The 17,789-nt window shown below is 40.3% G+C and overlaps 1 protein-coding gene across 1 annotated transcript in view; it reads right to left on the reverse strand.

The window, feature by feature from the left end:
- CSMD2 (CUB and Sushi multiple domains 2) overlaps window positions 1-17,261 on the reverse strand; it is a 1,088,526-nt gene extending 1,071,265 nt beyond the window's left edge. Inside the window, exon 1 of the mRNA XM_044285154.1 lies at window positions 17,099-17,261. Within this exon, the coding sequence (XP_044141089.1) occupies window positions 17,099-17,261 (163 nt within the window). The remainder of the gene's footprint in view (window positions 1-17,098) is intronic.
- Window positions 17,262-17,789: the final 528 nt, after the last annotated feature.

Raw genomic sequence — 17,789 nt, forward strand, 5'->3', positions numbered from 1 at the left:
ACATGAGCGGTGATTTTCACGCATCACTTGTGCGTTGCGTGAAAATCGCAGCATGCTCTATATTCTGTGTTTTTCACGTAACGCAGGCCCCGTAACGCAGGCCCCAAGCAAGTGCAGATGCGGTGCGATTTTCACGCACAGGTTGCTAGGAGACGATCGGGATGGAGACCCGATCATTATTATTTTCCCTTATAACATGGTTATAAGGGAAAATAATAGCATTCTAAATACAGAATGCATAGTAAAATAGCACTAGAGGGGTTAAAAAATAAAATAAAAATTTAACTCACCTTAGTCCACTTGCTCGCATAGCCGACATCTCCTTCTGTCTTCATCTTAGCTTTTTGTAGCAACAAGGACCTTTGGTGACGTCACAGTCATCACATGTTCCATCACATGATCTTTTACCATGGTGATGGATCATGTGATGACTGACGTCACCAAAGGTCCTTGTTGCTGCAAAAAGCTAAGATGAAGACAGAAGGAGATGCCGGGCAGTGCGAACAAGTGGACTAAGGTGAGTTAAATTATTATTTTTTAACCCCTCCAGTGCTATTTTACCTAGCATTCTGTATTCAGAATGCTATTATTTCCCCTTATAACCATGCTATAAGGGAAAATAATACAATCTACAGAATAACGATCCCAAGCCTGAACTTCTGTGGTACCAAACATGCGCAAATTTTTCTCACGCGAGTGCAAAACGCATGACAGTGTTTTGCACTCGCATGGAAAAATCGCGGGTGTTCACGCAACACACCCGCACATGTTTCCGCAACGGCCGTGTGAAAGGGGCCTTAGACAGGCGGTCGCAGTTAAAGAGGAACTTTCATTACAATAAAAAATCTAAAGTAAGTATACAGACATGGAGAGCAGCACCCAGGGATCTCCCTGCACTTACTATTATCCCTGAGCGCCGCTCCGTTCTCCCGGTATAGGCTCCGGTATCTTCAGATTTTCGGCTCAACTGGGAGGAGCCTGCTCTTATTCTCCTGGACGTCTCCTTCTCCCAAAAAAAACCTCTCTGAAGATACCGGGTCTGTTGCATCAGGCATAGCTGATATTAGTTGCCAATGGATCCTGCGCACAGTTTCTGTTGTAAACGAAAAACATGAGAGTTACAGATGCAGCCGAGCTAAACTTGACTGTTAACACACTAAAGGGGTTCTGCAGTTTATTTAAACTGATGATCTCTCCTCTGGATAGATCATCAGCATCTGGGATCCCGGGTCCGACACCCGGGATCCCAGCCGATCAGCTGTTAGAGAAGGCAGCAGCTCTCCAGTAGCACCGCGGCCTTCTCACTGTTTACCGCTGGCTCAGTGACGTCACGACTAGTATCAACTGGCCTGGGCGCGGCTAAGCTCCATTCAAGTGAACAGAGTATAGCCGCGCCCAGGCCAGTTGATAATAGTTGTGACGTTACTGGGCCTGCGGTAAACAGTGAGAAGACTGCGGCGCTGCTGGAGCGCTGCTGCCTTCTCAAATAGCTGATCGGCTGGGATCCCGGGTATCGGACCCCCCATCAATCAGATGCTGATGATCTATCCAGAGGATAGCTCATCAGTTTAAATAAACTGCAGAACCCTTTTAGTGCGGTAACCATCAAGTTTAGCTCGGCTGCATCTGTAAGGCCTCATGCACATGACCGTTGTGTGCATCCGTGGCCGTTGTGCCGTTTTCCGTTTTTTTTCACGGACCCATTGACTTTCAATGGGTCCGTGGAAAAATCGGAAAATGCACGGTTTGGCAGCCACATCCGTGATCCGTGTTTCCTGGCTGTGAAAAAAATATGACCTGTCCTATTTTTTTCAAGGCCAACAGTTCACGGACCCATTCAAGTCAATGGGTCCGTGAAAAATCACGGATGCACACAAGAATGTCATCCGTGTCCGTGATCCGTGTCCATGATCCGTGTCCGTTTTTTCCTATCATTTCTATGGCAAACTTGACTTAGATTTTTTTTTCATTTTTCATGTCCGTGGATCCTCCAAAAAACAAGGAAGACCCACGGACGAAAAAACGGTCACGGATCACGGACCTACTGACCCCATTTTTGCGGACCTTAAAAAAAAACGGTCGTGTGCATGAGGCCTTACTCTCATGTTTTTCGTTTATAACAGAAACTGTGCGCAGTATCCATTGACAACTAATATCAGCTATGCCTGATGCACTCCACTGAAGTTGCGATGTATGCAGTTGGAGCCTCCAAAACAAAAGTCAGCCGAGACGTACAAAACAATAATCTGAACGTGGCATTCACTGCTTAGCTAAAAGTGCAGTTAAACAATTATTCAGTAGGGAATGTGAAGTACTCTCTAATGGGTAATTGCAATGGAATTTTTCTAGTTAATAACTTGATATTAAAGAAGACAATAACCTAAAAGGACATAACACAAGATAAGTTAACATAAAAATGCAACTAATGGTAGCAGACAAGGGCGGGGTAAGGGCCATAGTACTATATCTGCAGAAATAGTTAAAAATCCATAAGAGGGAACCCTTGTTTCAAATCTGAATCTTTTTAACTCAGTGGGAAAGATTTATCAAGACCAGCATTTTCATCCCCTGTACTGCCGGAGGATGTGCCTAATTTATGACGCGGCGCATGCCTCATCATGAATTTAACGCATCCTCTGGCAGTCAATGCGTCTAGAACAAAAGCTATAAGTTAGATTTCAGTCTCTGGTGTAAATGATGATAAATTTGCCAGGGTGGAAGGCTTTACCCCCACCTTTTTCTAAAAGTAGTGAAAGCGGCTGTAAAACAACTTTTTTTTTAGTAAAAAATGTTTACAACAAATTGCACCAGTTTTCAGGCATATGGTGAAGAAAAATCTCCAGTGTACTGTCTGCCTGCATGTACAAAGAAACAATTGCTGCACAGTAGTTACATCTGAAATGTAAACTGTTAGAATATGGAAATTTAGATCGTGTTTCTTATTCTTTAATTTGCTTGCCAGTTTTGGACTTGGAACTGCCTTAAAATGAAGCCTTTTACCTAATCTAAAAGTGTTTCTTAAAAATGTTTCTTGACGACTGCTGTTGATTATCGTTACGTATTTAAAGGGGAATACATTAACATTTTATCACACATTAAAGGAGTTTTTTCACTACAGAAATGGGTGTGAGAAAATTTATACAAGGCACTTACTAATGTATTGTGATTGTCCATATTGCCTCCTTTGCTGTCTGGATTCATTTATTTATCACATTATACACTGCTCATATCCAGGGCTTACGGCTACCATGCAATCCAGCAGTGGTGGCCGTGTTTACACACTGTAGGGCAGTGATGGCTAACCTTGGCACTCCAGCTGTGGTGAAACTACAACTCCCAGCATGCTCCATTTATTTCTATAGAGTTCTGAGAGCAGCCAAGCAGGGGGGCATCTTAGGAGTTGTAGTTTTACCACAACTGGAGTGCCAAGGTTAGCCATCACTGCTAAGGCGCTGGTCTATGCGCACTCCCACGGCCACCGCTGCCAGAGATATCTGTGACTTCCTCCTTTGTTTGGACTTTTGCCAGGGCAAACAGCCTCTCTTGACTTTCTCATTTAGACCATTCACAGTGACCAGAGAGAAACAGGGATGAGTGACTTGATTAGAGCATCACACATTATACTAATAAGAACAATGCTCTTCTGTGGGCATCTTAATCTGGGCATCTCAGGAGAACAATAGAACTATCATATTGTCACCCTAAATTCTCGACCTAATATTATACTAGCAGATAAAATATTTCCTTCACAGCAACAGTAAACTAACAGTAGGTTAACTATCTTTATAGTAGTTTTATCATTCTGTGCTGACCGCCACAGAAGGACAATATTATGTATTTACATTTCAATAGTATAGAACAGTTGAAATAAAAAAATAAAAATGTTAAGAATGTTTTCAATTACTATAGAGTTTTAATTAAAAAAAATAACCCTTTCTGACATACAGACGTGGACAAAATTGTTGGTACCCTTTGGTCAATGAAAGAAAAAGTCACAATGGTCACAGAAATAACTTTAATCTGACAAAAGTAATAATAAATTAAAATTCTATAAATGTTAACCAATGAAAGTCAGACATTGTTTTTCAACCATGCTTCAACAGAATTATGTAAAAAAATAAACTCATGAAACAGGCATGGACAAAAATGATGGTACCCCTAACTTAATATTTTGTTGCGCAACCTTTTGAGGCAATCACTGCAATCAAACGCTTCCTGTAACTGTCAATGAGACATCTGCACCTCTCAGCAGGTATTTTGGCCCACTCCTCATGAGCAAACTGCTCCAGTTGTGTCCGGTTTGAAGGGTGCCTTTTCCAGACTGCATGTTTCAGCTCCTTCCAAAGATGCTCAATAGGATTGAGGTCAGGGCTCATAGAAGGCCACTTTAGAATAGTCCAATTTTTTCCTCTTAGCCATTCTTGGGTGTTTTTAGCGGTGTGTTTTGGGTCATTGTCCTGTTGCAAGACCCATGACCTGCGACTGAGACCAAGCTTTCTGACACTGGCTAGTACATTTCTCTCTAGAATTCCTTGATAGTCTTGAGATTTCATTGTACCCTGCACAGATTCAAGACACCCTGTGCCAGACGCAGCAAAGCAGCCCCAGAACATAACAGAGCCTCCTCCATGTTTCACAGTAGGGACAGTGTTCTTTTCTTGATATGCTTCATTTTTTCGTCTGTGAACATACAGCTGATGTGCCTTGGCAAAAACTTCGATTTTTGTCTCATCTGTCCACAGGACATTCTCCCAGAAGCTTTGTGGCTTGTCAACATGTAGTTTGGCATATTCCAGTCTTGCTTTTTTATGATTCGTTTTCAACAATGGTGTCCTCCTTGGTCGTCTCCCATGTAGTCCACTTTGGCTCAAACAACGACGGATGGTGCGATCTGACACTGATGTTCCTTGAGCATGAAGTTCACCTTGAATCTCTTTAGAAGTCTTTCTAGGCTCTTTTGTTACCATTCGGATTATCCGTCTCTTAGATTTGTCATCAATTTTCCTCCTGCGGCCACGTCCAGGGAGGTTGGCTACAGTCCCATGGATCTTAAACTTATGAATAATATGTGCAACTGTACTCACAGGAACATCTAGTTGCTTGGAGATGGTCTTATAGCCTTTACCTTTAACATGCTTGTCTATAATTTTCTTTCTGATCTCTTGAGACAGCTCTTTCCTTTGCTTCCTCTGGTCCATGTCGAGTGTGGTACACACCATATCACCAAACAACACAGTGATTACCTGGAGCCATATATATAGGCCCAATGGCTGATTACAAGGTTGTAGACACCTGTGATGCTAATTAGTGGACACACCTTGAATTAACATGTCCCTTTGGTCACATTATGTTCTGTGTTTTCTAGGGGTACCATCATTTTTGTCCATGCCTGTTTCATGAGTTTATTTTTTTACATAATTCTGTTGAAGCATGGTTGAAAAACAATGTCTGACTTTCATTGGTTAACATTTATAGAATTTTAATTTATTATTACTTTTGTCAGATTAAAGTTATTTCTGTGACCATTGTGATTTTTTCTTTCATTGACCAAAGGGTACCAACAATTTTGTCCACGTCTGTAACTGTCCCTTTAACTAATATGTGCTTTACAAGGCAGGCAATGCAGGAGTCCATTTGTTCTTCATTTTTTGGTAGAAATTTACATTTTATGTTCCAACTGTAGCAAAATAAGTACATTTGTAGGTATATTGTTCACAAGAGTGTTCCACCAATAGAAAAAACTAGAAGCTGATTGCAGATACACTGTTATTCTTTTCCACATACCTGGTCCTATCAGCCACTGATCTATAAATCACAAAGCCAAGGAGATTGATTCACTGCTGAATTTTTGCACAGTCTAATTCTCCCACAAAGACTCCACTTTATCAATCTAATAAACCCTCTACCTCTAGGGACAATATCATTTTTCTACTTAGCTATGTTACATCCCTAGTTCAAGAACATGGCCTCCCACCTTAGCCCAGGTTCCTTTAGAGCCCCTATCTTGAGACAGGTCTGTGCGAAGAAAGGCCTCTCGGGTGGCAACGACAATGGGACTGAGCATAGACCAGCGCTTTACCCTACAGTGTGTAAGCATGGCCGCAGCTGCTGGATTGCAGGGTGATCTATTACTGATCTGAGGCTTTGAATGTGTCTAATAAATGATATAAGGTATTGCAATAGAGGCTTTTGTACCCATTGCAGGGTACATATATCATACTTCAGGAAGCCAAGTGCTGTATAATAATTAATGGGAATGGGAGTGAAGAAGGATGATCATTGGTGGTTATCTATAACTGACTAAGAAAAAAATGTAACATTTTTTTACAATGGTCAAATCTTAAAGCAAAGCAGAAATGGTAAGAAAAACATGAAGGGTGCATTTTGGCAATTTAAATTTCAAACAGTTTGAAAAGATGGAGAAAAACACTTTCATTGGAAATTTCTTTTGTATGTGTTAGTCAAGATCTGTGACTGTTTTCTGCAAATACTCAAACATAAAAAAATAACAGTATTACATGCCAATTCTAGGTATACTTCTTTTATGTTATTGACTTCACATATGAGGTAACATGATGTGGGTTATTTACTAAGTGGAGCATATCCACCCATGTCCGTAGGACACATTAATCTTCGGAGGGGTAATTTTACTCATTGTTACAACAAAAAACATCTAAACAACTATAAAAATATTATTCTTCTAAGAATTATTCCACATGTGATTTTATAACTGTTGCTTTGATGTGAGGAAGTGCAATGGATACGATGACTGAAGTCAAATAATGAAGAATAATTTATCATATCAATACTACCCTGATTTGGACGGAGATACCCATTAAACATTATGTATAATTGTGTCGGTGAACCTCATTTATATAAGTCAAGCGTGTGAACACTTGGCGATCATCTTTATTACCTGTGTGTTAACTTTTTAACAAGATTAGTAGAGTTACATTGACTTACTAATTTCCTAAGGGAGTGACACACGATAGTCAAGAAATTAGATTGCACACTATTATCCAGTAATTCACTGACCAATGGGAATCAGTAAATTCCTAATGGGGTGTTTCCTAATGCGTAATCCTTTATATGTAGCCATTCTTAATAAGGGATTAGAATATAACTGGTGTAGCCATGTACATTAGTCAGTAACTTAAATACAATGGCCAGGGTTAATCTACTAGAGCAGGCATGCTCAACCTGTGGCCCTCCAGCTGTTGTAAAACTACAACTCCCAGAATGCCCTGCTGTAGGCTGATACCTGTAGGCTGTTCTGTTCTGGCATACTGGGAGTTGTAGTTTTGCAACAGCTGGTAGGCCGCAGGTTGAGCATGCCTGTACTAGAGGCATCCAGTCAATTGTAGTTTATACCCTACTATATCCATGTACTGCAGTGATGATCACACAATTCCAAATGTCCAGTCAGTTGAAATTATTGCTATTCATTAAAGACAATTAAGCATACAGTAGATTCATATCAGAGCGTTTAAAACAAACAGAAAGGAAACATCCTCCCTTACAAAAGATTTCCTCTATACAGTGCCTTACATTTTGGTGACCCATCACTACTGAATCCAGTCACTGGCTGCAGCAGCACACATAACCATGCTCTTGCCCCGGCTGGAATAAAATAAGCCGGGGACCGGTTGATGGAGGAGTCGGCACCCAGGACTGGGGCAAGTGATGCAGGCTAGAGGTCTATGATAAATAGTTAATCTTCCCTTAACGGGTAACTGTCGTTTCAGTTTATTTTTAATATTGTGTACACAAAACCCACAAATGTTAACCATTTTTTTGTAATGTTCTTTATTAGGGAAATATGTTTCTTTCTACTCGAAAACACGGTGTAAAGAGCCTTCTTATCAACGCTGGAACAGAAGACTCTGTCTTTAGTCTGCAAAAGACACTTATATGTAAAATACAGAGGCTTCCAGCTTCCTCTTGTGACTATCCCTGAGTATGGATATATGGCCTAATTATTACTGCACATCACCCTGCCTATCTGGCTTGTTACACACAGGAATCTTTAAAATAATAATAATAATAAAATAATAATAATAATAAAATAATAATAATAATGATGATGATAATAATAATAAAATAATAATAATAATGATGATAATAATAATAATAATAATGCTGAAGACAGATTCTCCTTATTAACGCTTACATACAGCTTTGATAAAACTCTTTAAACCAAAATAACATTTACACCTTAAAAGTCCCTTTAAATAGAATTTTATTTTCATGGCCTACCTTTAGGATAGGTCATTAATATCAGATCGGCAGGGGTCCAACTCATGGTACTGCTGTTCTGCAGTACCTCTGCAGCTGGGACTAGGCAGCTTCATCCATTGTGTAGCAGACAGATCAGGTTCCTGTTCAAGTGAATGGGTTCACAGTGGACAGTGTTGTGTAGTTCCGGCGCCTACACCCGGCATCGGAGCTACTGCATAAGAGCTGATCAGCAGGGTTAGACCCTTGCCAAACTGATAATGATAACCTATCTTAAGGATAGGCCATCAATATAAAAAGAACCTCATTAAATTCAGTCCAGCCTTTTAGAGCAGCTATTATCATTCAGCTATAGCATAAAAATGCCTGTGTGGGTTCTCAGAACTGGTGAGATATAAAATAAAGTAGTGAATATAGGGGCAGATACTTTTCTGGATTTATCCTAACAATAAACTCATTGAAAAAAAATGTGCGCAATATCACCTTTGCGGAAAATGGTGGCCTACGGGAAACAACACATTTTATATAGATACATTTCACCTGTAGATAAGATAAACTGCAAGTTTAGTGTCCTTTTAAGATAGTAAATAAGAACCTGTAAGTAAAGTCATCAATAACGCTGACCAAATTCTCGAAAAGGGAATGTATCTTCCCAGACTGCAGTCAGATAGTTCCTCTCCAAGCATTTATATGGCTTATTCAGCAACTGGTATTATATTAGGAAATATAGCATGCACTTAAGAGATTCCAAAAAATGTAGGGGAGATCTGATGAGAGGCAAAGATGGCAATCACAGTAATTAATACAGAGAAATATTGCATGTCTGCCTGTCTCTTTCCTGCATCCTGCAGTTGTGTGTGATAACACAGACTAAGGGATGTTGATTTTACTGCCTGTCAATTAGAAATAATTATGTAATTTATGATGGCCTCCTAAGGGCTTTATTACAGGCTGCTCTCTAGACTTGAAGCTAGTATTTTCTGTTTAACCAATGTCTGGATCCATATATATATATATATATATATATATATATATATGAAAGTATGCCTGCATTTTGCATCATGTGATATGCTACTTCATATTGTCTGCTGATTTCCATTCATGCAAAGCCCCCTTGACACACTGCAGAAAACAATGTGTGTACAGTGTTGAAAATCCAAAGCATGCCCTGACCATCGTAGATCTTGGCACCCATTTCAAGAATGTGAATCTGCATGAAAATTTAGAATGCAAATTTCTGCAAGCTCCACTCTTGACTACTTCTACCCGATAAGTAACGTAAATCATCTGCTATGCCTGGATACAGCCTGTGCAGGTGCAATTCTATTTGTATAAAGATAAGTCAAGCAAAATGGAAGGTTTGTTGTATGTAGATTAAAAAAAATACCAAGCCAACAACCACATAGTTGGGTAGAAGTTCCCTCGATTGCTGTAATATAATAGGGGAGCAAATGGTGAAATGACATTTCTATGATATACTGTAAACATTCAGATCCTCTAGAGCAGGGATGCTCAACCTGCGGCCCTCCAGCTGTTGTAAAGCTGCCCATGCATGCTGGGAGTTGTAGTTTTGCAACATCTGGAGGGCCGCAGGTTAGGCATCCCTGCTCTAGAGCAATGTATCATGAAGGGGTTTTCTGAGAATTTCATACAGATGACGTGGTCTAGGGGCAGCTCAGCTGAGTGCAATGCCAAAGACAGCCACTACACAATGTACAGTGCTGTGCTTAGGGAACACGGAGAAGGCAGTGGCGCTCACAGGTGGCGCTCACAAGAGCGCTGCTGCCCTCTCAAAGCAGCTGATCGGCAGGATAGGTCATCCGTATAAAAATCCTGGAAAACCCTTTTGGCTTTGTCAAACTACTTTCCACCTAGTCACAAGATTTTCCCGCCAAGTACCCACAAGGAAGCGATCAGCTTGAAATCTTAAAATAACAATAATAAAATAGATCATTGTAACAGTTTTATCACACAATAAATCTTATTTAACTACCAAAATAATGTAAAGTACAGATCTTAATGTGAGATTAACCTTTTGAATATAAAACTGTATAACCACCACCAAGCCGCCCACCCACCATACAGGTCCTCACAGTGTAACTAGCTCCCCAACCCCATTCCACACACCTCTAATAAAGATTATAAAGGATTATGTTGAAGCTCCTATCCCCCCTCCCTCCGAATCTAACCCCACACCATAACCTCTGCCCTACATTTTCAATAAGATATATAGTGCAGTTCATAACCTGCATCTTCGGTCACGGTTATTTCCCTCCCCTCACCCCGGACAATCAATACTCCATATTTTTCCCACCTCTTGAACACCCTTCCAGGATCTTTAATAAAGTTTATGTTGCCCATTATGAACCCCACTTGTTAAAAAATATATAATAGCACCTATGGCTTTTGATCCTTTAACAAGGAGTTAAAGGATCAAAAGCCATGGGTGCAATTATACTGTCTAGTATCTTAAATACCTCAGAACCTTCCCTGCACCTTATAACCCTCCCACTCCTTGAATGACACCTATGCATGTTTATTAAAGGTTATGTTGCCCTTTATGAACCCACATTTTCAGTAACTATAACAATGCCACTGAAGACCCCTAACACTTGAACCATCCCTACCCACAACTTCAATATCTCATAACTTCTGGCACTTCAAAACCCATTCCCCATTAGTGGACCATCCCCCAAGATCTTTAATTAAGTATATGTGGCCTCTTAAGTCCATGCCACCCACAACATCTTTAATAACTATAATGGTACCACTTATGACGGTGGACAACCACTACCCACACTTTAATACTTCATAACCTCCCCCACACATGAAAAAAACACCATTCAACCACCCCTAGCATATTTAATTAAGTTTTGTTGCCACGTATTACCTCCCAACCTGAGCATCTTCAATATCTATAATGTTGACACTCCCATTTTCAGTATGTAGAATGGTGACACTTTTAATCGCCTCACCCTGCAACCCATTCCCCACTACATCATCAATAGTTCATATTAACATCCTACACACCATATAATTCTCCCAGTACTGGGTCCCAACTGGCAGATAATTACCATGGACCTAACAGTGTGATGGCATTGGCAATGGTCAGCAGAGCAGTAGACAATTGTGATTGGGACAATTCCAGAGAGGGAGGGGGAACCAGCCACTGCCTGACAAGTGTACGATTGAAGGGCAGGCTTACACGCTGACGTGTGGGAATATTGCTGGAGTCTAGGGAGAACAACAATCAGTGAGCAGCAGTATTTATTTTCTCAATATGGCGCTGGCGTCTACTCCCGGTGCAGGCAAAGTGTAACCTCTGTCTACATGTACTGTACTTTGACAAACATTGCTCTACAGCAGTTCTTCATTTTGTGGCTCTCCTCTAACTACAGGCACATGCACTATTTTTTACAGCACTTCCAATTTCAAAAGTAGCACCCGCTAAAACACAATCCTTCAAAGGAACTAAGTTGGGAGACGTAAGTGCCAAAATAAGTAAGGATTTAAATGATTATGTAAAATGACATTTTTTGCCACATGAAGTTCTTAAAGAGAACCTGTCGCCAAGAAAATTCAGTGCAATCTGCAGGCAGCATGTTATATAGAGCAGGAGGAGCTGAACACAAAGATATATAGTTTTGTGGGAAAGGTCCTGTATCAATTTGTATTTTATTCATTTAAATATTTGCCCTTTATGAGCTCAGTAGCCATATAGGCGGTCTTATCAGTGATTGATAGTTAACTCTTATACATACAAAACTGTATTTCATCCTACTGTGCTCCTCTTGCTCTGTAATGCTGAATGTACTGCATTATCATATTGACAGGTTCTCTTTAAGGGTTCACCGAATCCTCCCACAATGCACAACTTTAAAGAGAACCTTACTAGATTTGCTGAGCATGAGCCAATGACATAATGTTATAGTGCTTGGTAATACCAGTCTAATGTAAAATTGGCAGTTTCAATATGCGGGATAAAAAAAAGAGGTTACTCTAACCAAGAGTCATCTGAGCATTGTTGGCGCGGTGAAGAGTAATGCCTCGTTTAGACTGCCCAGTTGTCAGGCAGATTGCTAGGAACAAATATTCCTGCAAATGCTCATTCCCAATAATCTGCCAGTCTAAAGGTGCTGCAGATCACCCAATGAACATTCACAATGCTCATTCAACAGATGACATGATCAGAGATGAGGACACCTCATTCATGGTTTCTGGGCAGCAGATCATGCTGCCTAAACAGCACTCTGCTGCCCAGGAACAATGCAGCTGTATGCGGAGGAGTGAAAGCAGCAGCCATTGCTTGTTCTCATACTGCTGAGGTAAATGCTTCACCTCCAATGACAAGCAGCCAGTTGTCGGGAAGGACAATCGTCTGCTCATTGGCGCAGTGTAAATGCACCTTAACAGTTTCTTCAGTGTTAGCCTGCCTATTCCACCTTGACTGATATCATTTTGGGTGTTTGAAATCAGTACTAGAGCTGGATTGTCACTCAAGGCAGAATAGTGAGCTATTAGGTAGGGCGTTGTGACTTTTCACCATACCTGCACCCCTAGATAACTCTTGGTGAGTTGCACACTATTATATCCAGCATAGTGAAAAGTTTAGAAAGGTATTATCAAGCAGTAGCCATTGGTTTACTCTCTTAAAATCTAGTGACAGGTTCCCTTTAAGAAAACCAAATGGACCTTGTGTTCAAAGTGCTAATATTCTGATGCAGTTGGTGCCTGGGTATGTAGAGCGCTTTCCTGCTGTGCGCAGGGCAGCACTGTGGCTTAGTGCTTGGCACAGTTGCCTTGTAGCACTACGGTTTGGGGTTCAACTCTAGCCAAATACAAAATCTGTATAAGTTTGCATGTGCGCCCCTTGTTTATATGGGTTTTCTTTAGGTAGTTTGGTTCCCTCCAACCATACAAAATATACAAAGAGATAAAGTGACTTCCTATGAAGGCTGCTCTACAGCCTTCCCTGCACATTGAGTCCCTTGAGTTAGAAAAGTGCATTTCACATGTTTGTTGCTGGTATTGCATTGGGAGGCAACAGTGTCTGACACAAAGAAATACACTGACTATACCCGCTCATATAAAAGAGGTGACCTTACTTCAGATAGGTACCAGGGTGGTCAGCCAACCCTTTATTAAAAACCAGACATGAATACAGGAGGATGGGAAGGATGTAATATAAATAAGAGCACTTGGGATTGGTGGTCAAGAAATGCCAGGCTACTAAATTAATAATTGGTCATCCTTCTATCATGCTGAACTTCTGGGACCAAGGGAGGTGGGACATGTTTTAGATTGCTTGGCTGGAAAGCTCATTGAGCCCCTGTTCTTCAAGAGCAGAAGAGTCAGAAGTAAAAAGAATATGAGTTTACAACCAACATGCTAGGGGCACTGGCACCTCCAGGGAAAGCACTGTCAAATGGCAGTTTTAAAGACTACCTAATGTTGGGAAGATTAGTGTTGAATTTCTATTAGTTAGAAATGAGAGTTGCACTGGGATGAACTGCAGAACCTGGCATGCCTTGGAAAAGAGTGGAACTGTTTCTCTGGTGGTAGACAACTCTTTTTTTTTTTCTAAGCTAGTACTATCTTGCTATCAGGCCTAGTATTACCCATGGGTGTGCTGCAGGAAAAAAAATGAACAATGTTTGAGTCATAATGTTTAAATGCAATTAGTTAATTTGTTTCTTTCTCTAGATAAAGATATAAAAATGAATATCTTATATGTCTCTATGTTAATAGTCAATGTGTGGGTGCTTACATTACAATTTCAATAAGAAAACTGTGCTTCCTCTCACCTAGAATAATTGAATCATTAATTTTAAAAACTATATCTAGATCCTTATATTTGTTTTAGCAATGATGACATATTTTATACATTTTTATTCTCTTTGCTCGAATCTTTTGAATAATGACAGTGGCTCAAGTATGCGACTGTGAAAGAAAAACGCACATTGTTCATTATAATATGCGATCCCCAAAAAATTCCGCCACTCAGGCACAAAGCAAATATATATATATCAGTAATAAGACAGATGCAGCAGTCTTACTTCTAAGGCATATATATGAATACACAAGTACTGTTTTGCCCACATTGACGGACGAGTCAAAGGGTTTTCTGGGACCTCCCACAATTGCATGCAAAGCACAAGGATGAGGTTGTCCTGTGACTATATAGGTGGCCATTTTAAAATGGCATGTAATAGCTGTTACTTGATCACTACTGCCATGTTCTCTACATACGATTATGATCTTTAAATGGTCTTTCTATGTTTTACAAAAACTTCTGACTACTACATTTTTGGCCTCATCACTAGTTTGATGATTGCCAAATGGCTTGTTGACCAAGAATTGACATGGTTAATTAGCAACCCACCTTTTGGGATGGAATGTTGAATTCAAAAGACCACAGAAATTTAGAGTCTTGGACAAAAATTGTCAGAATTAAAGAAAATATTAGCACCCTTCTAGATACTTCTGGCCATTTGAAAGTTGATATGTTATTAAGAGTCATATATATTGTCTTTACCGAGCACACAAGGTGTATGTCATATCTTATATCTAAATTGGGCTCTTTTAAAGATGGCAGCCTCCAGTTCAAAAAATTACAATATGCTAATAATTAACAGAACATAGAGTATTAATTAATTAACCTTCACACTGAACTGGGTTGGTTGATGGAAAAGCAACTATAAATGTCCATTAACGAGATATTTTAAATTCAAATGAGTGAGAGGATCAAAGGGACTGAGGCGGGCTTATAAATTGTGGGGGCTGGACAGGGTTATCAACTGATTCCGTCCCCTGCAGGTTATATATTTATAGTCAGTGTCCTACTGTGAACAAATCCTCAAAATACATGCCATTCTACTGGTGGGAAAAAAAAGCTGAGCAACATTTCTCTGGGAGCTGAACCATTTATGAATAATGATACTCCATCATAATCAATGAAATGAGACACACAGGTTTTATGCTATACACTCCACAAGCGGATGAATGCAGGAACCTTTTCAAAATCTTCTCTGTGTCATGGAATTCTGCAAATAACTAAAAATACTTGAGCCAATACCCAAGACTGAGATCAACGTATGCAGTCAGTGCTAGTAGTAATTTTACATGTACACTTATTAACAATGTGTAAGATGCATATTCTGCACATAGGAACAGCATTCAACAGGACAGCGTTTCATTTCTGTTCTAGTGCCATGCAAAATGAATGCATGTGGAACCGTCAAAGGCTAAGGTACCTTTATGGGTATTGCACTGGGCACTCTTGCAGACTTATCCTACAGTCCATACCTGGTTGTATTGTAGGATATACACACAGATATTCACAGGTGTATATATAGATAAAGAGGAGGTAGAAAAAATTATGGATACAGATATATATATAGAGAGAGAGAGAGAGAGAGAGAGAGAGGATGGCAAAGAGATCTGTATGTATCTCTCTCTCTCGCTCTGTCTCTGTCTCTCTCTCTCTCTCTGTCTCTCTATATCCCATAATGGAAGCCAGGATCCATGAGCTCTTTTCCCACTATTTATTGGAAATTTGATGCCAATATACCAATATGTGCATTTCCTAGTTCCACTAAATATGTGCTCTTCACTTTAGTACTCCAGAGAATATCCAATTAGAAAATAAGACAGATAATCAGACAGTCTCCTCGCCATTGCATATGTTGCGTTTCCAAACTAATAGTTTCATGCAATTATGGGATTAGAGATATTTAGTTGCAGCATAAAAGTCTAGTGTTATTCCAAAAATCTGTATCTGTGGGCCTCCTGTAAATGGACAAATGCTCTTATGGATCAGGTTAAACTGATAATCCTTGAATTAGTTCCTCAAAAGATAACAGTTTATGTAGTTTATTAATATGCATACAGATGGGGATCACCATGGCTATGACTGAAGAAATGTAACTAGTAGAATAAAAATGAATCTTCTGTGCGTTGGATAGATGTAGGCATATGCTAGTAAAAATCTTAAAAGCATGAGCTAGGGTCATGCCAGATCGTGTCCAGATAAAGGCGAGAGGTCACTTCTAGGGATTCAATTAATAGGGAAAGCCTCTTCCAAATGCCTGGAATTCTGAAACGGCAGTGACAGATCAAGATGCATATAAAATCCCAGGATATTTGCCTGAGTAATGGAAATTTCCACAAGTCCAGCTGCTTGGCAATATATGGATATTAGTACTGTATGCCATGTCGATATACCAAGCAGTACTTGGTGGACATTGGGCTGCTGTGTGTGCTCACTAGTTGGTAAAGGGTACATGATGTTCTATGCAGAATGCAAAGTTTGCTGTAGATATACTGTAAAGCTCAAGTGGATGCAGCATGTATAAAGGTAGGTGATTTATGCCTGCAGCACATATGAAATAGAAGGCTTCAGTGTGTGACCAGGGAACATGACATAAAGTCTCAGATGTTGGATTTTGTTACTAGGAGGGATGATTCCTACAGGTATAAGATGTTCATCTCCAGACTACACCTTAAAGCTCATATTGCTGCAACAGCACACAGGATGTCATGCTGAGGCATGGGACTGCTAGCAACATCAGATCAAACAACATAGCACATCATATAGCATCATATGCATCATATTTCACTGAGAATGTGTGTATATATATATATATATATATATATATATATATATATATATATATAAAGCAGGTTTCCTCAGCCATAGGAATGACATGATGAGGTGCACAGCATCTCAGACAGGTTGTATAATTAGCATCCTACATGCATCCATCTCCCTTACTGAGCATCCAGGCTCATAACGCCTATGGGTGCCCACAGCAATGATTATTGGAATGGTATTAGAACTTGGATGGCATGTATAAGGACTCACCCGTTGCTGATGCAGCCAATAGCCCAAAGCTGATGAAGACCAGCCTGCTCCAAGTTTGCACTTCCAGGAGCCCCAAAACCCACCATGCCCCCCATATCCTCCTGGATGTGCAGCTGCACCCTGTCCTGTGCCCCCAATTCAGCCATCCAGAGATGGTTCTCATGGCAGATTCTGCGGGGATCTCTGGAAAAGGAGGTCAGGTATTCTTGCAAAGAAAATCCCACTACATTGAACAGCTCTTTGCTTCTGCAGCCGGAATAAACCAAGTCTCTCCCTGCACTGGGGAGATGAGATCAGGAATCCTGCTCCTCTCTCTCACTTCCAAATATTCAAAATGACTGGGTAGCCACTAGATCTTCCTGCAGGGAATATCCACACAATCCCTCCAGCTCCAATATTAATCAGCTCTTCATAGCAATATTCCTTCCACTATCAGAGAAGCATCCACAAGAGAGAAGAAGGCTTTTCTCCCTTCCTCCCCTACATACAACAATGCTGCAAATTACATCTTGAATTTGTCTCCCTCCCTCCTCCTTCTCCTCCTCCTCTAACACTGGTCCCCACTCATAAGATACTTGTCACATATTTCTTTACCACAAGCCCCCCAAAAACAACAGAATCCATGAATGTGGACAGGAACTGATCAATGGAGATGGCATGTTGTGTAAATATGTGATCATAAGAATACAGG

This window comes from Bufo gargarizans, chromosome 3, assembly GCF_014858855.1.
Source record: "Bufo gargarizans isolate SCDJY-AF-19 chromosome 3, ASM1485885v1, whole genome shotgun sequence".
NCBI lineage: Eukaryota > Metazoa > Chordata > Amphibia > Anura > Bufonidae > Bufo > Bufo gargarizans.